The sequence below is a fragment of the Lytechinus variegatus genome, chromosome 2, assembly GCF_018143015.1.
Source record: "Lytechinus variegatus isolate NC3 chromosome 2, Lvar_3.0, whole genome shotgun sequence".
Lineage (NCBI taxonomy): Eukaryota > Metazoa > Echinodermata > Echinoidea > Temnopleuroida > Toxopneustidae > Lytechinus > Lytechinus variegatus.
In genome coordinates this window covers 79747758-79772106 of record NC_054741.1, presented here as the reverse complement: position 1 = coordinate 79772106, position 24349 = coordinate 79747758, and the positions used below count along the sequence as shown (strand labels likewise).

The 24349-nt window shown below is 35.9% G+C and overlaps 1 protein-coding gene across 1 annotated transcript; it reads left to right on the top strand.

Moving 5' to 3' along the window:
- The first annotated feature begins 1544 nt into the window (after positions 1-1544).
- Positions 1545-22972, top strand: LOC121409183 (scavenger receptor cysteine-rich domain superfamily protein-like). Its single transcript, XM_041601035.1, has 11 exons — positions 1545-1852; positions 2686-3015; positions 7692-8015; positions 10037-10342; positions 11859-12173; positions 13805-14006; positions 14865-15007; positions 16081-16392; positions 17348-17490; positions 20942-21188; positions 21451-22972. Exons 1-11 carry the CDS (start codon positions 1756-1758, stop codon positions 21537-21539), a joined length of 2508 nt encoding a protein of 835 aa, XP_041456969.1. The 5' UTR covers positions 1545-1755; the 3' UTR covers positions 21540-22972.
- Positions 22973-24349: the final 1377 nt, after the last annotated feature.

Below are 24349 nucleotides of genomic sequence, written 5' to 3'. Positions count from 1 at the left end.
AAACGGGAATGGAAAAAGGAAAGAATTAAAACTAAGAGGCAGTTGAAAAGAACCGGGAAACGGAGTTGCATGGAATGAGATCAAATGCTAAAATGCTCTCATTTCAGTCAAAATGCCCAAAATATTCTCACTTGCTTCGCCATCAGCTCGCGACATCTTAAATGTCCCACTTTTGCAAAGCCTATACCCAATCATTTGTTTTTTTGGTTTATTACGCCACTGCTTTGAATTATAAAGTAGGCCTACATGTGTTTTGTAAATCCGTGTACCCGTGATTTGAATGAAAATAGCGGCTATATATGTTTAATGTTCAAAATGAATCTAAGAGGTTCCCGGGGTCTCTGCACCCGAGCCCCAATCACATAGCACTGGCGTACAATGGAATGGTTTGGCAGGGGCATGGTCCAAAAAGTTATACGTTAATTCGGCGCCCCCTAGGTCAAACATAAACTCAGCGCACCCCTAGGTTGAACCTAATTCGAACTTCAATTCGGCGCCCCCTATGTCGGATCTCAAGTCGGCGCCCCCCAGATCGAATTCAGCACCCCATTCCCTCTTTTTTTTTCTCTCTTTCTTTCCCCTTTTTTCTCTTTCTCTTAATTTTCTTTCCCTCCTTTTTCCCCCTTTTCTTTCCCTCTTTTCTTCCTCATTTTGACGCCCCCTTTTTCGCATCCCCGCGGCCCCAGGCCCCAAGGGCCCCCAGAATACATGCATACCCCTTTCCCACTTTTAAAGATAGAACCATTTTTTTAAAATCATCAAATGGTAAATACTACTGTAAATGAGTTAATTTATCTTTGAATGCAGTCACATTGTGCTTAAAATGGCCTAATTTTTGGCATTCTAAACCCGCAAAATTTCTCGCGCTATGCTCCCGCGCTAAATCTATTCTTTCAAGAATTTGATCTTGAAAATCACTACGTTTAGCTCATTAAATGGCATCAGTATGGTTCTAATAAATCCATCTGTGAATATGTGACTCCAGTGAATTTGAATATAATGAAACCTTTACATCATAATCGAATCAAAGCATCCATCCTTAAAATACACTTTACATTTAAATACACTTTCGTGAATATGGCGGGGATGGGGGGGGGGGGAGCGGGTGATATTATGCACAAAAATAAAGGCCTATACCGTATTTTCAAGTGTACGATGGGTTTTTGATGATATTGATTAAATCAATTCTGTTAATCATGAAACACTCATCTTTACAATTTATCCAGGGGACTTTAAATCACATTAATTAACACAAAACCATGTATTAAAAACAATATTTTGGCATATAAATTTACCAAAATTTGCCGTTTGGGGTCAAACCATTATATTAAACCCGACTATCATGATTTCAGCTGAGATACACCGACGTGTTTGCCATAATATGACTCAGCAGCACTGGACGAATTTGAGCAAATGTTTGCTATTGTTAGCTGTTATTTGACAATATTTAATTTCATTTTCGACGTTATTTCCTTTTCATTTGCATACCGTACTCTGTTTGACTTCATCAACAAACAACCTACAAGAGTGACCTTACTCTTCAAACATAGAAGCTCATGGCTATGGATATACCAACCAGTTCTACGCAAGCCATAGTGATATGGTGTTGGTCTACACTTCAAACGATTATTGCTTTAAAGCAACGCGAAATATCAAACTGTTTAGTATAATTTTAAAAGTAAAGGAAAATCACATTGTATTTCAAAGATTTTTTTTACTGAGCACCTTTTTCGTTCACGCCATCCAACATTCACCATGTCAATGGGATGTCATAGGCCTTGTACGGCGTTTCTTCTTGTCTTGCTGCTGGCCGCCATTTATTTCTGTGGAATATCTGCTGACACCACTGAGCGTAAGTTCCCTTTTTATGGGCATATTAACGCGTAACACTTTGCTTTATCATATCACTTCTCGAGTTCATGTGTATTCTTATCACCGCCCTTTCAATATAAATAATGCTTTTCCCGATTCTAGCAGAAAGTTTTATTTTTATGAATGCTGGTCCAAATTATGATTAAACAAAGCAAACCTGAAAGAAAGTATAATTGAATGCATGCAGATTCTTTTTTTTTCAATCCCTGTACGGCAATTTTCATAGACAATTCAGCACTATTGATATTGCCATTTCTTGATTTCATTTTTGCGAAAATGATGATTCATATCAATCATTATGACATAAAATCACATGAAAGAGACAAAAGGGCATCACGATCTACTTATCAATATCGTATCAATATACAGAACGAGTAAAAAAATAATACGGCAATTACTAATAATGTAACCAATTATTTATAAATAAAATAATTACAGAATATCACATAATGAAATGCATTTATCCCATATCATTCGGTTCCATGTTTTACGTAGAAAAAAAAGACTTGATAATTAGGATACATTCTTTATAACACTGTAAAAATCGACTGTTGAAAGTTGCAAAATACACGGCAACCATTGATGATTCTCTTTCGATGTCATGGACCTGTTATCATTAAAATTATTAATACTGATATAAAAATTGTTATTACTATTACTCTTCATTATCATGATCATTATTACCATCATCATCATCATCATTACTGCGATCATTATTATTATCATTAACATTATGTAGTGGCAGTAGTAGTAATAGTAATAGTGTTATTTTCATTATAAGTAATTGACATCAATATTTGTCTCCCTATACAGCGCCTACGAATATAAGGTTGGTGGGAGGGTCAAGGGAGTCTGAAGGACGCGTCGAGGTCTTCATTAATGGCAAGTGGGGTACAGTTTGCAACAATCTTTGGACTCTTCGGGAAGCAAACGTGGCCTGCAGGCAGTTGGGATACGTCGGTGCTGATAAGATCTTCTACGATATAAAGAGAAAATTTACTGTTGGAACTGGAGAGATAATGCTTGATATGGTAAAGTGCAATGGTACTGAAGGATCCTTGCTTGATTGTCAGAGTACAGCCATAACTACCGACACACAATGCGATCATTCTGAAGATATTGGTGTTGAGTGCACCACAACAAGTAAGAAGCAGCATAGGCATGAGATAAAGCTGATTTATATATTAAACATTTTTATTGCGGTAGCTCGAAATGTTCGATGTTTTAAGCATGTTTTTTGTCCGATAGGGGGAGGTGGGATTCGTGGTTCGTCAGATGGTTACAAGGCTTTTCATTAATCATCATGGCGAATGGGGTAAAATTTCTTAAAATTCGCGAAGGCGTGACGCTTCTGATGAGTGTTGACGGGTACCTCTCTATATTCTAATATGGCAAGCGTATCGAAACATTTAAGATTGAGCTAAAGAGTTACTTGTATGGCTCAGCTTATCAATTAATTTTGTTTTTATTTGTTTGTTTCTTTCTTTGCTCCCCCTTCACTCGTGCGTCTTGAGCATAACGATTTGGATATGGCGCCTAATAAATTGCATTTATTATCATTATCGTTGTAGTTATTATTGATATATTAATATTATTGCTATTATTATTATTTTATTATTGTAATTATCATTATTATTACTAATATCATCACCGTTATTATCATTATCATCATCATTATTACTATTATCATTATTATTATTATTATCATTATCATTATTGTTATCATTTTTATTATCATCACCATTTTCCGGGGCTGTGGGAATAGTATTGCCCGAATTGTAGGCCTATATGGTTCTTGTGTCGAGCTGAATACAGAATAAGGAAACATATCCTCATCACCCTACACCACAGAAACAGTCCCTTCTCAGCATTTCCGATTTGGTTTTCAGGAGGTTTCACCAACCTTTATTGCCTGTCACTCTTCCTAACAGCCCTATTTCTTATGGTGGCCCTGAAGGGACATCGCATATAGACCAAATCGCGAATATTCACGACGAAATTGGCGACGAAATTCACGATGTCGCGAATTTCGTCGTCAGTATTCAAATTGGCGACGAAATTGGCAACGTCGTGAATAATTCGCGACGAAATTGGCGACGAAATTCACGATGTCGTGAATTTCGTCGCCAATTTCGTCTTGAATATCAAATTGACGACGAAATTGGCGACGTCGTGAATTTCGTCGCCAATTTCGTCGTGAATATTCGCGATTTGGTCTATATGCGATGTCCCTTCGGGGCCACCATATTTTCTCGCCGTAGAGAAAACAAGTAATGCACTACAGAAACCATCCAAACAATGACGTTGGCTGATGGGGGGTGCACGTGCACCCTCCCGCTGAGGCAGACGAGTTCCGACACTGGCGAGCAAAACGAAAACCCCTTTTTTTGCTTTCAACAGCTGATTTTCCAAAGTTTAGTTCCACCTTCACAAGATGTGCATCCCCATATCACTTTAGTTCCACCTCCCAGGATGTGCACTGCCCATGTCCAAACAAGCCTTTACAAGTCCAGGATAGAAGAGGCATAACATTGTTTTTTTTATATATACAATATTTTTTTATGGTTTCTTGTCAATTCGAGGGTGCTGATTACGAATCTGGATGATGCCACTCGTGTAACCTTGAGCATTTTCCGCAAATTGGCAAAATCCAATATGGCCGCCAAAATATGCAAATTACCCATGAAACTCATAAAATTGTCCGCACATTGGCTGTGAAATGCATGAATTTGTGTGGCAGGAGTGAAATACTCTCTGAAAAAAATAATTTTTGACAAAATATTTATTTTCCTGATATTCAAAATGGCCGCCATAGGTCATTGTATACCTTATTATGTACAATATGAATAGGGAAAACTAATTTTACAAAAATGAGCACAAAACTGCAAAAAATCGCGATGTATGAACGAAGTAATATATGCAAATCATCATTACTAACGAGATATATCATTTATAATCAGTTAATGTCATATGTGGGAACAATGCTGTATTTTGATATCTAAAATAGCCGCCACTGGCCCAAACAGTATTGCGTACAATGGCAATGGGGGCCAAAAAATTCGCAAGAGTGATCAGTAAAATGCTTATTATGAAGATTAAACAAGTGGAATACTGACTACAAACATAATTATTAATTAAATATATTATTAATATGCCATGTATGTGGTGAATGTTGTATTTTGATATTCAAAATGGGTGCCAAAGGCCCTAAAAGTATTATGCACAATGAGAAATGGGAGAAAAGAAATCACAAGAGTGGGCGCTAAAATGCATATATATGTGATAAATTAATTGGATACTGTCTTAAAACGTATTTTCTAACGAAATATATCATTCAGGTTTCAAGTTTGTGTTAAATACTGTATTTCGACTTTCAAAATTGCCGCCATCGACATTAACTGTATTATATTCAATGCAAAGTAAAATATTATCTGAAAGTATAATTTGTATTAAGATATCTCATTTATTCTGCCAGTTAAGTGATAAATACTGTTATTTTAAAGTCAAAATGGCCGCTACAGTCCCTGACGGTATTATGCACAATATGAATGGGAACAAATCATTTCAAAAGAATTTGGCTTTGCTTGGTCAAATGGTGATGTATGAGTGGAATGTTGTCTGAAAACATGATTTATAACAAAATATATCATATCTTATGTAATTTAGGTGATAAATACTGTATTTCAACATTCAAAATGGCTGCCATATGCCCTTTTTGTGAACATTATTTGTCTGCACCCAAATTGTATATTATACAATAAGTGCCTATGGTGGCCATTTTTTATTTAAAAATGCTGCATTTATCACCTTAATTACACAACATTATGATATATCTCGTTAGAAACCATGGTTTTAGACAATAATTCACCCTTACATCACAATTCACAATTATATGCAATATTTAGAGACAAGCAAAGCCAAATTCTGTCAAAATTATATGTCCCATGTTACAATGTACACAATACTTTTAGGACCTATTGGCAGCCATTTTTTATTTCAAAGTACAGCATTTATTACCTCCACCATGTCCACGACCAATATGGGATGTATTTTGTTAGAAATAATGTTTAAGACAATATCTTTACTCGTACATCACAATTATATGCATTTTATGATTCTCACTCTTGTGAAAATTAGTTTCCCTGTTCGCATGTTACATAATTTATTAGGGCTTGTAGAGATTATTTTGAACGTCAAAATACAGTATGTATCACCTATATGGAAGAAGAAATGCGATTAAAAAAAAATGTTTTCAAATAACGTTTTACTCATGCAACATAATGATGTCATAGTCAAGCAAATCCAAATTATATGTCCCAATTCACATTGTAGATAATGCTGTTAGGGCCTATATGGGCCATTTTGAATTTCATAATACACTATTTATCTCATGTATGACAAAAGAAATGATATGTCTTGCTCTGGAACATGTTGTCAGACAATATTTTACTCATAGATCACAATTACATGCATTTTATGTTTCTTACTCGTGTGAAAATTAGTTTCTCCATTCGGATTGTACATGATGAATATAGGGGCTATGGCGGCCATTTTGAATTTCAAAATACAGCATTTATCACATAAATGGCATATTTACAATTATGTTTTTAGTCAGTATTCCACTCGTTTACCCTAACAATATGCATTTTAATGCTCAATCTTGTCATTTTCTTGGCCCCGGTCATTGCCATTGTACATAATACTCTTTGGGCATGTGGCGGCTATTTTAGATATCAAAATACAGCAATGTTCCCATATTTGACATAATAAATAATATATCTCATTAGTAATGATTATTTGCATATATTACTTCGTTCATACATCGCGATTTTTGCAGTTAAGTGCTCATTTTTGTGAAAATTAGTTTTCCATATTCGTATTGTACATGATAGTGTATACAATGGCCTATGGCGGCCATTTTGAATATCAGGAAAATAAACATTTTGTCAAAGATTATTTTACAAGATTGTATTCACTCCTGTCATACAATTTTATGCATTTCACAGCCAATGTGCAGACAATTTTATGAGTTTTATGGGTAATTTGCATATTTTGGCGGACATATTGGATTTTGCCAATTTGCGGAAAATGCTCAAGGTTACACGAGTGGCATCATCCAGATTCGTAATCAGCACCCTGGAATTGACAAGAAACCATAAAAAAATATTGTATATATAAAAAAACAAGGTTTGGTCAATTTTCTATGGGGCCTATCCTGGACTATACGCACTTGCCAAATGCATTAAATTCACCTAAAAACAACAAAATACTTTTATTTTTTATTTTCCTCTCTTTACTCATTTTCTCTCTCTTTTTACTTTCTTACTTTTTTTTTTTTGGGGGGGGGGGGTGGCTGATTGGAGGAGAGGTGACGCATCTAAACGCACACACTCTCTAAAGGAAATGACAGATAGCACGGTTCCGAATGGAACATAATTTACATTTCGAGTTATTGACTATTCAAGGGTAATCATTGACCAAAAAATATAGCGTTCTCTATAATGCTTTTCGTTGTTCACTTTAAACGAGTTAAAATATACAAGTTTTTATATGTATCCCAGCCTCGATATTTTGACGCATTATGAAAGACAATGAAAGAATATCGTAGTTGTACTCATGGCACGGGAAGGATCCAAGTTTTCATGATTATTGGAAAGATATTCTCCTGTCCCTTGATCCGCTCATGGTCATGGTCAATAATCATGCAGGTGAGTGCCATACGTGTGAGAAAAGTAAATCAATAATTCATTCAGACGATATTGTAAATTAACGTTTATATGCCCACATCATTTTAGAGAGTAATAATGATTTACTTCCAGATTCTGTAAGACTAGCAAACGGTAACTCCTATCGTGAAGGTAGACTGGAAATTCTGGACGGAACGGACCAATGGGGCACTATCTGTGCCGAAGATTGGGACAGTGAGGACACTAAAGTTGCCTGCAAACAGCTCGGGCGAACTCCCACTCAACTCGGTGACTTGGAATCATTTATAGCATCTCCTGGCGCTGGACCAATCGTGACAGGAGGTTTACTATGTGAAGGGGATGAAGACAGACTCGATAACTGTACACAAGAAGCAGACTGGACGCCAGACCGATGTCCATTAAACATGCATGCAATCGGTGTTATATGCTATCCAGGTAATTGTGATCTGTTAGAAGAAACACTTCAACAGCAATATGATGATGAGGAGAATGATGATGATAATGGTCAGAATCAGTATAGCGCCATTTATCTGAAACAAACATTCAAAGATGCTATACATCTCCCATGATATCTCTTACCAGGGGCGGATCCAGGATTTTGAAATAGGGGGGGGGGGGCGCCAGCGGCGAGGGAGCGAAGCGACCGAGCGGGGGGAGGGTGTGGGAGGGTGTGGGACGGCAAGGACTTTTTCAAGAAATCATGTCCAAAAGTAGTATTTTGAGAGCACCTTTAGAAGAAAAATGCACACTTAAATCACTGTAACTTCATGAATAAAAGACACATACTGACTCATTTAGGAGCTGGTTTCCAGTCACACACCGTATAAGCGGTCATTCAAAACATACATTTGGCAAAGGCTCTTCACTTGCTTGCATCGTGTGATTGAAACGTCAAATTTAAATGATACGAAACTGAGACTTGTAATCGATAAGTTCCGAATAATCCATTCTGTTTATTGTCATTTGTGTATTTACATTGTGTGTTTCAAACGAGAATTGTTTAGTCGTATGGCAACATGCATAAAATTTGGTTCTTTTTTCCCCAAAAATGCACAGTAAATTGTTACAAACTACAGAAAAAACGACATCATCTTCTGGTAATCAACCTTTTCCCTCGTATTATTTTCAAATCATCTTCAATAATCCAGTCATTCTGCACAACCTCAAAGTAATATAATGCTTCTTAAGGGGATTCTCATCATTTTTATTGTTTACGTTCAAAGTCTCTCATCGCGTTGCCATCTTAACTTATGACCAGCCAGGATGAAATTGTATTTATATTTATTTTAACATAAGATAATCAATTTTTACGAAGCACTTGTTAAAACTATACCACAAATAATTAAATAAGGTCAATGATAAAATGCTAGAAAATACATGTAAGGAGCTTTGATATCCAGTCCATAATTGTATAAGTTATAACTATCAGTGGCAGAAAATGTAAAATAAACCGAGGCTCGTCTTCGGTATACAGAGTTCAGAAGGCATTTTGTAAGCTTTTCATTTATGAAATTACAACTTGTTCCGGGTCGACTGGTGATTGAGAATATACAATTTTGCTCCTTGATAATTCGTTGGAATGATTGCTTCGGCGAAACTTAGTTGGGGCGCCCTGGATAATATGCCTCTGAATCTACCAGAAAGTGTAAAAGTTAGTTTACATTAAATACAAATATGTCTGACCTATACATTTCAGTGAAAACGTACATGACCAAGGCAGAATGATAATGCTGCGCACGTGGCGCCCGATATAGGGCTTCATCTTTGAGTGAAGAATAATCTCGGGGATAGACATTATCATTCGCATCGTTGACACTTTCTCTCGCGATCTGTTACTTACAATTTACATGTATTTGCCATAAAGACGGACAAACGCATGTTACAAAAAACACAAAATTTCGGGAAAAAATGATATCCAATCCAACATCTTCACACTGGTCACTGCACTGCAACTCCCGATTACAAGTGGTGCAACTTTCCAACCAATCGACTTGCGCGCCCTGGAATTCCGGAATTTACATATTGCAATACAGTATGACAGAGGTGCATTTCTGCAAACACAAAGGCCATGAGAGTAAGTTAAAATATAGTTTTGACTAGATCTAGCCCTTGAAATTGACTACATTGTACCAATCCAGTAAATATAACCATCAAAAAAAAAAAAAAAAAATCCGGCGAAAATAGGGGGGGGGGGGCGCCCGGGGCGCCCCCCTCTGGATCCGCCACTGCTTACAATATCCTCACAGTTGCAACTTTAGCTGGAAACGACGGGATAGCAAGGCCTTTGAACGTCTCAATATTGCTATATAGATAAGAAGTTGGATTGGCAGAGAAATCAAAAGGGGTGGGGCGACCGAAAAGTAAGAGGAAACCTATCCGTTTAGGCAGACACTGGGTACTTGCTCTTAACCATGCCACTGAAACAATCCATTTGGTTTTTAAACATTCTTGTTCAGATATCATCCTTTTATCTAGCGGCCTCGTCGTAGTTTCCTACGGGGAAGACATAGGAACTATCTGCCCGAGCGACAGCTGGGACCAGAACGCAGCGAGTGTGGCTTGTCGAAATCTTGGACACAAAGGAGTGAAAGAATTCATGATAGTTGAAAATTCACCAGACATTGAAGTTATCTTGAGTAACCTGAGGTGTTCTGGGCATGAAACTTTCTACACTGAGTGTGATTCGGCGGATTGGGCTTACCATGGCGACTGTGAACCGGGGACTGGTCGTGCTGGGGTCATCTGTGATATTCAAGATCCAGGTGAGAATAAATCATTACGCAATTATCCTAATACGGTAAAAGGAGGGTTACATTTTGCAACCCTCGTAAAGTTATTCAATTGGACTATATGCTTTGAAATTAAAATTGAAAAGGGTTTATTGAAATTATTGAACTTTGCAGCCAAAAGGCTGAATTGCGTACAATTTACAGGTATATATGCATAGAGGATACAGATTAAAAACATCAAACTTGAAATGATGACGAAAATATAATGCAAATTATATTTTAAGTTAAAATATTATGTATACTAAAAGGAAAAGGTGTAATTAAAAAGAAACAAATACTGAAAGGTGGTGGTGGTGGTGGTGGAGAAATGAATTGATAACATCTTGTTTCAAACAATAAAAAACTTAGTTTTAAGCAGGTAAAAAAAAACGAAAGGCAGGATGGTGTCTGGGACGAGCGAGCAGTCAAGTTCAATGCACAGCTCCAGCCAGGGATTGCCAATGCCACCACAACACTGTTCAACCTGAGCGACGGAATTGGTTATTCAAATCCATCGCTCAGACGGAACTTTGTAGGGTCAGCTAACCTGACTGGAGCTATGCATTAATAGGGCCAACAAACAATCTTTTTCAAAACAAAACACAATCGCATTCATACCACGATCCTTATTTATCCAACAACCATAAAGACACTCAGCAGTCACCCATCGCACCTTGCACTCATTAAGCATACGGATTAAAAAAAAAAGTATGGGGGTGAGTGATCGCTCGTTCCAAGAATCCGTCCTGCTCAAACCTGGAAACATTTACTTAAAATATAAATATTAATTACATTTTTCGTTCTTGAATCGTTTGAAAGGATGATATCATCAAGTGTCTGATCAATATTGCTGCTTCACTATATCGACCCTCACCCTTTAACTTTATTGCTATCAAAGAAACAATGTGATGATTTATCTTGAGGAAACTTGCGGCTTTCTAGCTCTTTAATAGAGTCATGCGATTTCGCTTATGTATTTGCGCTATACAAAATGTTTCATTATTATAATGTTATAACAATTATTATCATTAAAAGATACAAAAATCGACACATCTCTGGTATCAATATTAAAAATGGAGGGGGTTTCTGAATATTTTTTGTTGTATAACGTTATATATTCTGTTATTTTAAGTGAAATATTACTGTATTAAATGAGTGTATACTGAAAAAAGTGACATATAATACCTCAATTGTGTTCTGAAAATCTAGGATACTAATATTTGATAAACAGAGATTTGTTTCGACTTGTACTTTTCACGAGCAAACACACTGATGGACACAAACAAATACTGATGGAAACAAAATGGATCAAACGCTAGCTCGGCCGGGTGTTGGAATAATAGACACGACAGTCTTTACTTTTTACCAATAGGCCTCCCAAATCTCCCGCAACCCATCTCATGAAGAGGTGCTGATTTCCACACTATCAGCATGATCAGCTGGTAGTATGTGGCAAATAATGTTTTTTAATGTAATTTATCAATCTATTCCTGTTTTATTGCCCGAGCAGAAATCAAGATCATTAACGATTCTCCGTATCGTGAAATCGGCAGGGTGGAGATCTCATTCACTTACCCCAGTGACTACATGTCAATTTGTTACTCGACATGGGATATCACAAAGGCACATCTGGTTTGCAGAATGCTTGGTTACTCTGACGGAGCCGTTCAAATCTTCCCTGTTGGTGATGGGACTGATCACGTGATAACGGACATGCATTGTCCTGATGATGGTGGAAACCTTACCAGTTGTACGTTTGAAACAATGTCAGTTGAGAATGCTAATGGTTGTAACATTGACCAAGTAGCTGGTGTATCATGCTCAAGTAAGTCAATAACAGATTAAACAACTAAACGATCACTATACGAGATCTCTAAGCATTACGAGTAGTCCAGGCTAGAGGAGGCATGACCTTGGTTTTCATTACAATTTTTGATGATATCTTGTCAATACGATGGTGCTGAATCCAAATCTTAATGATACCACTCATGTAACCTGAGCATTTTCACGAGCAAATCGGCAAAATCCGATATGGCCGCCAAAATATTCAAATTACCAATGGAAATCACAATATTGCACACACCCTGGATATAAAATCTATATTTTCTTGATACTCAATATGGCTGTAGACTCTATTATGTAAAAATATGAATGGGAAAACTTATTTTCTTAAAATAAAAGTGAGCAATAAAAAGGAGGTAAGATTTGTGATCTTTGTGTAAAGCAATGTCTGAAAACATGATTGCTAACATAATGTAAAATTTCTTATGTAATGTAAACATGGACAATAAATGGTGTATTTTTATTATAATGTACAATGTGCATAAATCGGGACAGGAACGTCACAAAAGTGAGCACTGCAGTGCTTGTTATTGTGATGAATGAGTGGAATACTGACTAAAAACTTAATTTACGGAATATGATGTCATGTAAGAGGTAAATTCTGTATTTTGATATTCACATCGTGTTCAAACTGTGGTCATACAATATTGTTGTAGTTGTGTATCGTATATTCTTGAAAAAGACACTATAAAATCCAGCGTATGTTCTTTTCGACAGGGACCGTCTACATTCCAGTTCATCTGTAAAGCGAATGAACAAGAAGATTCTTGAATTTTAATCAATTATCGAAATAATCTCTTTTCTTTACCAGATATCCATGTCTGAATATGTGTCAGTTGTACTTTTTTGCGTTATAAAAGTGGCAATAGTGACGACGATGATGATAAAACCGTGATTTGTTAGTTATACCATACTCTAGCTACTGCTAATATTTCTACTACTACTTCTACTACTACTACTACTACTACTACTACAACTACTACCACTTATACTATACTACTACTACTATATACTACTACTACTACTACTATACTGCTGCTGCTGCTGCTACTACTGCTACTACAACTACTACTATCCTACTACTACCACCACTACTACTACTACTACTACTACTACTATACTACTACTACTACTACTACTACAACTACTACTACTACTACACTATAAAAACAAGAAATGTTAACTTAACATTTGAAAGGTTGGAGGAGTGACAACATTTTGTAAATGTTGCATTTACCACTTTAAGTGGTTCTACCCAACACTTAAAATGTTGGATTTAGCTTTATACAAGGTTGGATTTAGAAAAGGTTCTCACTCCTCAAACCTTTCAAATGTTGATTTAACATTCCAATTTTTAGAGTGTACTACTACTACTACTACTACTACTATGTTACCACCAGTTCACTACCAGGTTCAGTCTTGTATCAATACTTTTATAGTTTTACAAATAATAGTAATAGCAATGATTATAAAACCATACTGGACATGTTGGATAAGAAATACCAATATCATCACGCCTGGGATCCCATCGGAAAGCAGTGTCATGATAATTTATTTCATCTCGATTTTACCATGACTATATAAGTTATTGTTTCTTTACTTGAATAAATTCAGCCCCTCCTGATGATGGTTTAGTACCTTTAGTTGGAGGGCAATCGACATCTGAAGGTGTCGTAGAGTACAGGATAGAAGGTCTACCTGCTCTTATATGCGATCCTGATTGGAGCGACACCGAGGCTATGGTTACATGTCGAATGCATGGTTTTGAGTCCGGCAATGCTACCAAGGTGGTTACCTTAGGGCATTCAAGAGACAGGTAAGTTGAAAGAAAGTCAGATTGGATATGTGTACATGCTTTGAAAGACAATGATTCACTCCGTGTCTCCTTTACTCACACACAATTCTTTCTTTGTCATTGGAAATTTCTGGATCGATTCAAATATAATAATGATGACCCATACCAAGTTATTAATACCGACCTATTTCGTTATTTCAAAACAGTCTAAAAACGAATCTATTCAAACAAAATTTGCTTATCGCTTATGGAAAAACCCGATCATCTGAATAAAAAAGAACAAACCGTTTCACTTCTAAAAGATAAATCGAATACCCTCGATACACATGACAGACACAAAAAAAAAATCCCTTCGTACATTACTTTGTTAAAATCAAATGTATGAAATAAAAGCTATCCTGATTTGAATAACTTGAAACAAACAGGCGTAAATATGTTTGTTTTAAATCCTTATCATAACAATTTAGTAAAGTGCAAAGTGAACTACAACAGACTCAAACCAGTTTCATGTTGGGCTCACCCCTCTCACTTGGCTACTATAATTTTCAAAGCGATTTTACTTCAGGTGACAAGCGCTCAGCTTGCCTTGCTTACCTTAGTCTGATTTCTGCCATTGTCTTTAACACAGGGCAAAAACTCAGATAAAAAATACCTGCATGAGTTTTCTCAGGTAAAAGATTTTATGGGACAGGACCCTGTTGAATTTATGACATTTGATTTATCAAAATATTTTGAATTATTATATTTTATTACAGTCTACTTTTGCATCATACTTTCACATTTTATATTTTCGATACCATATGAAATTATAAGCTTTTGGTAAAACTGTTGGCTACAACAAAAGTGTCATCTAAAAATATTTTGTTTGTCCCTAAACAGTTTTCCGTACAGAATTCAAAACTACAATTACACATGTTCAGGATCAGAGTCCTCCCTTACCAAATGTCAGATGGAACCTATCGATTCAGTTGAGGAATGTAATCCAGATGATATTGTACAGGTCACTTGTGAACCATATAAAGGTGTGTTATGATTAATGTAATAATGATGATAATAGGAATAATAATAATGATGATAATAGGAATAATAATAATGATGATAATAATAACAATGATAATAGGTAGTAATGATAGTAGTAATATAGTAACAATAGTAATGATGAGGATAACAACAATAATATTAATGATAATACTACTAATTATAATAACGATAACAATGATAAATAATTTTAATTATTTTATATTGGAAATGTCAAATTTTTGCCAAGTTGGCTCTCTCAATTTGTCTTTTTAAATAATTCATTACGTTAGTGATTAATATGTCTGTATGTGCATTGTACTCCTCATTTGATCACTGTGCAATGCAAAAGTCTATTAATATGAATACAACCTTCGAGGACCCTCGTATCCAAGGATTAATTAAACACCCACACTTTTTGAAAATTTAGTCTTAGCAATTATAGTCGCATTTTATAGTAAATGACATAAAAGCTTTAATGTGTCTCGAGTCGGTTTCGTTCGTAAGACTATAGGTATTGCAGTGGTGTGATCTAAAATATGATAGGTAGATTTTCATGGTGAGAAAAACCACCTTTGAAACTAAAACACGTGAATAATGATAAAGAGCAGTGTATTCATGAGAATATTTAGATGAATATACTACTTGTTTCATATTCTATCAAGGAGATTCCAGCACAAAGTTCCTTGATTCTATTGATTCATATATTCAAAAGATATTTTGCAATGTTTAATTACAAAATATTTTCCTTCGCATCATGGAAAAATGCAGATGCTCTGGTAATTTCATTATAACGTTCATTCTGCAATTATGAAAGTGCCCTCCTTACTAGTCAAAGTCGCTTCAGTTCACCACAGTTGTTTGTACTTTTCCTTTCATCTATTTGTATGATCTACTATGAATGATTTTGAAATGTTCGTAATATTTTGATTTATGTATTGTTAGTTCGATTACATTTTGCTGTATTTTGTTTCACGGACTATTTATCTAAATCTAAATCCAGGGATAATTATGTGTTTGTGTTCATGTATTTCACAACTGTTACTTATGAACTTTTAATTACCTTAACGGTTTTCAGACTGGGATCTACGTTTGGTTGGGAGCTCTGCTTCTCAACAGGGTCGGGTGGAGGTCTACATCGGAGGAGAATGGGCATCTATCACATATACGAGTTCGTATGGTCTCAGAGAGAATCTTTGTCAACAGTTAGGGTATGAGGACGAGATAGAAAGCATTGATGCAATTAATCTTGAGGAGCATCCATTTGGCGTAGGATCAGGAAAAGTTTTGAAATGCGCTATTCCGTTTCCAGAGGGGTGTGATGCGTCTCCAACAGAATGGCCTGAAGATAAATCACGCATCGACTTAAGCTTAGTCTGCCTGCCATATAGTGAGTAAATACAACCATGACAACACAATAAATACATGTACAAGTCCAGGAAAAAAATTACGACCATCTTCAATCGAGTATGAGCAACAGTTGACAAGCTAAGCCATACATCTAAGGGGGATGGGTGCCTCTCCAAAGAGTTCAAAACGGACTTCAAATTTTCAGAATACAAGTACGGCCTATATTTAAAAAAGAGAAACATTTCTTATGATTGTAAATGTTTGTAAATGTTTTAAACATTTCTTACCCAGCTCGGCCTCGGAAGAAATTTCTGTATGCTTAATATTTCTACAACTACCTGCCAGTCCCCCTCCATGCCCTCCCAAAATTTTTAACGACCAAGCAAAAATTGGCAATGGAATGAAAAGGAAAACAAAACAGCGGTTAGCTAATTTTCATAATTTTAAGTCAAAATCTAAAACAAAATGCTCCCTCACTTCGCCTTTCCCACACACACACCCTCACACACACTAACACCATGTTGTGCCCACTCATTTCTATTTTACCCATTACGCCGTTGCTCTGATATGTCTGAAGGGAGTTAATTCAATCTACTAAAACAATATTAAAGGGCCTGCACTCTAAAAAAATAGTGGGTAAAATTGCTCCATAAGGGTAATTATGTGTCCAACCAACATTGGGTATTTTTATTTATCTAGTGCGATAAAAATTTGCCCATTTTAAAGTAATTGCTGCTTATTTTTAACCTTACTGGACAATATGCTTCCCGCATTGGGTAAAATGCTGCCCCAAATTGGTTGGACACATAATTACTCTCGTGCTGGTTAAAATTTTACCCAATATATTTTACAGAGAATATTCGGAAAGGAATAAAAAAAGGGGTAACTTTCCATTAAGGGATAACATTTGGCTGAATGCAGTCATGAAAACTTAGGAAAATTTAGAGCATTATGTTTCTGTTCCTTGTAATAAAATTCGCTATTTCTCCTTCCAGGTACCGTTGAAAACCACCCGGTGCGGCTAGTTTCTGAGACAGGGGAGGCCAACAATGAAACCGGACGAGTTGAAATCTTGCACGACGGTGTTTGGGGTGCCGTATGTGACACTGAGAGTGGTATATTCAAAACTGTTCACAGGGTATGTTGAAACCTCAATTACTTACTTGAGACGATCGCTCGTCATGAATCAGAGGCCGTCAACAAAATTAAGTTCATCAAGGTAGAGCGGTCCTGGGCCAGCGTCTCCAGGTCTTCCCATCCTTTTAGCATCTGCCTCCTTGTCCCTACGCCGTACATGCCATAGGTTTCAAGGCCCTCCCCTCTTCCTTTTCCCTTGAGGATTCCAAGTCAATGCCTGTCTACTTGTATTGGGCATTGGTTTTCATATAGAGAGTGGCCAATCCATCTTCTTCGTCTCTGCAAGAGATCTGCTTCAATAGGTGTCTGAGGATCAAGCCACCGAAAGTCTTCATTTAAATCAGGCCAGAAAAAACTTGAGATATGTATTGATGTACTAGGTCTAAGTCATACAGATGGGCTGGCTTTTAAACTGTGTTCAGATTCATATTTCAATGTTCCTCGGTAAGTTTTGTGGATTGCCATAGGTCCTACGTTTTTAAGCTGATCTGATGGAATGATCCACTCGTTTCCTTTATTCTTATTCTGTTCCACTTTGTTTATCCACGTTGCTCCCAGAAATGTAAAGCTTTTAACCTATTCTTGTGGTTTGTCTTTTTATTCTGATGGCAGATTGGTTTGAGGCATTGATTTTTAGGATCTTGCTTTTCGTTTGATTAACGTTTAAGTCCAAGATTTTTTTTAAATTCCTTCAATTAGAGTAAAATTGAGATCATCCAGTTGCTGCCATAGAGTCCAGTACTTGAAAGGCATGATCTTGAATTCTTCCAGTTTCCGGCGTCCTTTAGCAAAGATGTATTGTATCATTGGCGTTTCGCATATACTGTTCCGCACAATCCTTCTTGAGATTTGATTTTTGATTTTATTGTTTACTTCTGCAATTACATCATTCGTATATAATACATTTTCCATAACATAACAAACATAGTATATTGAGAACTTTTTTGGCATGAATCATAACTAAATGTACTAAAATTATCATTACAAACAAAACTGATCTCATACCAAATTAGTTAACATTTACAATTTGCAGGAGAAGGATTGTCATCATAAGCAGATTGCTTGAAAAAATGACAACCCCAGGTTAGAACTCATTGATTAATATAATACATACTCATTGATTAATATAATACATTAATATAATACATTCAACCTTACATGTACTTGTGACACCAGAAGATGATGGTCTGAAGTTATATCTCCTCCTCTCCTTCTTCTAACATCTTTCACAGTGCTACGGAACTTCTTCTATTTGTACATGCGCCTGATTTGGGAAAAGCTCCCTCCAAAACAAAGTTATTTGCAGAACAGAAATGGGAAAGCCTTTCGCCATTATCTCTCCCAGACCTTTTATTTCCATGGCTTCTTCCAACATTCATTGATACATCCAATCTTGTAATCCTTCATCGTGATAGAGATATTTTCCTTCTTTCCATTCTGCAAGATTGGATGAAGTTGATTGAAGAAAGTTTCATTGTCTTCATTTTGTCCTATCATTCGTAAGAGCACAATGTTGGATTACATCAGTTCTCTGCTTTACAGTTCTGAAGGAGGCTGCACTGTACCATGGGCTTCCCATTCAAATGATCACTGGGCTTGTTATGACAAATTTATTGCAACTCAAGTGTGCGGCATCTTCTTCTGTGTGCCACGAATACAGAAGTAGTTTTCCAGCAGATAATCTAAACTGACCTTTCTGTCCTATCCATCTAGATTCCCATATCCTTTGGCATGTTAGGATAGGTAGGCTATATCTTCTCTTGCTACTTTCAATAATTTTCCTTATTCATACGCGATTCTTAAATTCTTAAATGTCCCTTTTGTCATAATTGTGGTCCACTCCAAGTTTATATGACGGTTATCAGCTTTTAGCTTCCAGAGACTGTTTTCCACTTCACGGCGCTATGAGCTCTTTAATCAGCCCTTCCCCAAGTCCGGTTTCGGTTCAATTTCTTGTTGAAGTTTTCGTAGCTGTCATATTTTTACAGGGTAGTGTCGCTAAGGTCGACGCCCAATCCTCCTCTTTTCTTGGGCTTGGGACCGGTATGGCGGGGTAAGCAAACCAAGGCGGAGTTTAAAACCTCGAAATCTTCAGGTATAAAAAAACGTTCTGGAAAACAAAAAGTTTAATGCGAAGTGTTTCTAGCGTTCGCACGCAAAGGTGAGAAATTTCGCATGAGGTGAAAGAGTATTTGATACCCGAGTTGAATAGATTTGTAATGCCCGTCTTTTATTGAAGGCGAAATTTCGCATTGGAGATCCAGCAAGGAGCACATTTGCTTTTTCGGTTATACAATACCTTGGAAGTTAATATGTTCATTGCGACAAATAAAGCGAGTTGTTTTTTATATGTACCAAAGATAGGTGCCTCCTGAATGTCGTACAATCTACGATAATGCTTCATTAACCCTCTCGATCTCAATCCTTAGGTCTTAATACACGAGACGTTTGTCTCTATCCTAATTTACAGTGACGTCGATGTCTCGGGAAACATATTCCTCTGTAATATTTACTGCGTTCCCTGAAGACGATTTCCAGATTGTTGCAGTCGATTGTATGCCACAGTTCATGTGAATCTGTTATTGATCATGGTGATCGCTTGTGGCTGGTTTTCCAAGCACAATTACAGGTCATAATCACCTCGATCCTGCTGCAATTGCAAATGAATGAATTTGGCAATATTGTTATTTCTTGTGAAGTAGTCGATCAGTCCCGGCATTTATCGAACATCCTGACACCAAATGCACAATTTCTTTTAAAGCAGTTGTAAATCTGAATGGTGTCAAAAAATCTATTTGACTGTGTGAGTATACCCTGAATTCTTAATGCCTTCAATAGACTGTATGATAGATTAGAGAGCACATACTGTTAGAAAAAACAGAAGATTTTGAATTGAAAACAGATTTTACAGACAGAAATAACCAAATTATTCTGTAATTTGTTGTAACAGGAAATATTTTCTAAAATTTTCTACAAATTTACAGAACAGGCCCCCCTTTTTTAAAGGGAAAACAGTTTTATTACAATAAATTTGTAAGGTACTTCCGCCAAATACCAATTTTCTATAATTCTACACAAATGCTTGTAAGATTAAACAGCGCAGTAAGATTACAGGTGTTCTCGAGACTCTGCTGCAGGAACTTTTTGGGGTTTTTTTAAATAAAAATTTTCTTACAGCGCAATAATTAAACCAGTTCATGTAAGTTTAAGAATTTTACAGCACTTAAGTATTATTTTACACAACTTAAAAGTTGATGGTTGTATTCCCCCATTCGGAAAGTGTAGGGGATATATCCCGCTCCCTGGAATTCTCGTTAATGATGGGATTTAACCCCCGACCGAAGCTCACGATGTATCAAAATGCTCTTAACATAAATCAAAGTCTTGGTCTAAACCAATTTCAGGGGCCGATGTTCATGGGTTCTCATTTCTCATGTAATGTCTTACTACAGGTTGTTTGCAGAGAGCTGGGTTATACTGACTTACAGCATGCTGGTCTTTTAAGTGGAGCAGCTAAAGAGCCATTTCTCACTGGAAACGAGAAAATCTGGCTTGCTATTGACTCCTGCTACTTTAATTCTAGACTTTACACATGTGACCATGGGCCGTGGGGACAACATCCTGATGACTGTACTCCGTCGGTTATTAAATGTGTTCCCATTGATCCTGTTGATGATGACGACGACGATGATGATTCAGGTATACTTATTAGCGAAATAATAATGACGATATGTTTCAGTTAATATTTACACTTAGCACAATTGAAGTAGATAATGATATATGATGTTCAATATATATACGTGTATGTATATACATACCTCAAATGTATACAGGGTGCTATGGAAAAGCAGTACTACTTATGGAGCCAGAATATAAATTAAATGAATAGATAGATAAATTATATTAGTATGCATGAAAATCGTTATTCTAATTTCATCTTGTTCCTTTTTATTCGTTTCAGCTGGTAACATGGTTTACGCTTCTGCGACATGTCAGATGTGGATTCTGATTACTGGAGTTTTATTGGTCCTTCATGTCATCGCTGTTTGATCTAAACCTCTAAGAAATGGAGCTAATGTAATCGGTTAACGTTGAAATGATTATATAATCACATTTCAGATTAAGAAAGACAAGTACAATTCTCATTCAACCGAAAAAGGGATGTGGAACTTTAGTTGGGAAAAATGCCCTAGTAAAGTTATGATTAGAAATGAAAAAAAGGAGAAAGAAAACAATTGGAGTGAAAAGGTTGAATTATGATACCATTTTGATTTGATTTAATTTGTTGTTTCACATTCCACAAAACATACATACACCTTGAGCAAATAATGATAGAAAATTATATTACAACTGCTTTTCAAAGAAAAATAATAACGTGAAATATGAGGGACGTGTTAAAATTATAGCTTGTAAAAATCATTTTGCATAATTTCTCGATATATTATAATCTGTGGCGCTATATATACAAATAAGAACGATATTAAGTCGTAAACCAATTCTTTCACTAAATCGCTACATTTTATTTGATATCAAAAGTCTATACCATTACTGTAGTTGGGTACAATTAAAGCTTCTTCTGAGATTCGATTTCACTATCCTACTGAGTGCAAATGTTTTGTAATTCTTTTTCATTACAAGTCAAAGTAAAATTCGTGCTATGTGATATCTGTTATATTCATGCTTTATATACATTTGCAATATTCAATTGTTAGTAAAAATGCATATATCATTATGATTTTATATTCAAGTACCGTTCAAACCTATTCACTCTATTAAATTTAGAAGTAATGATTTTTTTTTCTTTTTTAAACTAATATCACATTTGAAGTTTTCCAATGATTATATCATGTTTGAGTTTATACATTCAATTGTTTTTGCAATTTCTTGATTCTTTTGTAATGTTGCTTATTTGTTGATCTTACGAATATGTTTTATTCTCTTTTGCCATTTGCCAATTCAGGTTGTTACAAGCTGCCATCAAATGTTTCAATAAATCTTGAATCTCATGATTCCAATAATTGTTTTGTCATTCAGGTAATTACCAACTCGTACCATGGCAACCAGAGTGCGTGAGTCTTTGAAGAGCGGTTAAGGGCTCGGCTAATGATACTAAATTTGTTGTTTTGTACGTTAGTTCACATTTCAAGAGGTTCCTGTTGGCAGGATAAAAAGATCGAATAGTTTCGGCATTGAGGTGTGTTCTGAGTCTCGTCTATATCTTTATTTCATATGAACTTTTTGAAGGACTATGCATCGGAGAAAAAATAATATGTCAGGGCTTACTCTCATAGTAAAAACATATTCAAAGAGTAAAACCAAAATTGCACAACATACCCCACCCCTCCACCTAGAGAGTGATGCGATGCGACTTTCGCAACTGTCTATTGTATTCAAGGTTTCCCGATTTACCACTGGTGTTTATATATGTATATTTGTATATACAAAAAAGTTCTATGCACAATTCAGTGACATGCAAAATAATGAAAAAGCCGATGATGTCCGTCACTCACTGTTTCTTTTCCTTTCTATTGTTTGAATCATACAATATTTCCATTTTTTCAGATTTGACAATAATGACCAACTATAAAGTGTGAACATATTTGTAATTCAACATGTTCGGTGAGGAATAAAACTTTTTATAAAGGACAATGAGGAGAAAATTAGAACATATCATGTAATAAAATACAAAAGAAATAGTGACGTCATCAGTCCCCTCATTAGCAACGGTCCAGGATGTGTATATAATGTTTTGTGTAATAAAGCGAAATTAAAAAATGTCATAGCTTCCTTATTTTTCATCCAAATTTGATGAAATTTCGGTGTTTTGGTTGTTGCATTTTTCTCTTTTTATTTAAATAAACATTTTTTTGGGGTGGACTTGTCCTTTAAATAATTATACAATAATTATACAATAATTCTTCTTTCTCCCCCATTACGTTTCTCTTTCTCCCTCTTTATCCTCCCCCCCCCTTTTTTTTTGGGGGGGACGTGTTCCCGTAGTTACGCCACTGCCTCTGATATTGTATTTTGGATATTGTATGATGATTATATTAAATGTACTAATATTTACTTTGAGCATGTTGAGTATAATTATAATCCCAGAATTGCAATAAAATAAATGAAATGAAATAAGGCTCAGCATAAAACCCCAAATGTATGATAGACGTATTTCAATATCACAAAGTCAGTAAATGGTTGCGTAATGCGGGCGAGACAATTATATACCACTTGTTTAAGTTTTTCGTCAATTATGTATCATAACAATATAGATTTATTGATAGCTATAGCTATTCAAGTCTATGGATGATTCTTCCTGTGGACTGTTTTCTGAACGAACTTGGACACACTAAACATTTTCAAAATATTACATTCCAAACTTTTAGTGTGGTAAAATAAACTGCTATCACGGTGAATCCAACATTTTCTGTTGAATTTCTTTTGAAAATGTGATCACTCCTCGGCATATTTAATTGGATTTTGACTGTCTCCTATCAATGTTGCTATAGACCAGTTCGTAGTTACTTCATGGACAATTTTGGTCAAATGACCTTTCATTTCTTTCATTATGATAGGCAGATTTCAATGCAAGATATTACGTAAGCATGCCTTACATTGCAGGATGAATAAATTGAATAGACCAGGTGACCAGGATCGCACACCAATGAACACTTTTATGAAAGTATGTTGCATTCCTACTTTGCATGCACATCATAGCATGTTGCACAAAGTACTTGGCAAACTGTGCGTTCTTGGACGCATTGTTGTTGTTTTTGGATGTAAATGAAAAACACAATTCAAAAGAATAAATGAATAATCAAGACATCTAAGTTGGTGCTTATCTCATTAGATTTTAAACCACC

What these genes read in the sequence shown, in the direction of transcription:
- LOC121409183 (XM_041601035.1), top strand. Translation starts at nt 1,756, where the DNA reads ATGTCAATGGGATGTCATAGGCCTTGTACGGCGTTTCTTCTTGTCTTG. An exon ending in AGCTGGTGTATCATGCTCAA is followed by an intron (nt 12,174 to 13,804) that starts GTAAGTCAATAA and finishes GAATAAATTCAG; the next exon opens with CCCCTCCTGATGATGGTTTA. An exon ending in TATTCAAAACTGTTCACAGG is followed by an intron (nt 17,491 to 20,941) that starts GTATGTTGAAAC and finishes GTCTTACTACAG; the next exon opens with GTTGTTTGCAGAGAGCTGGG.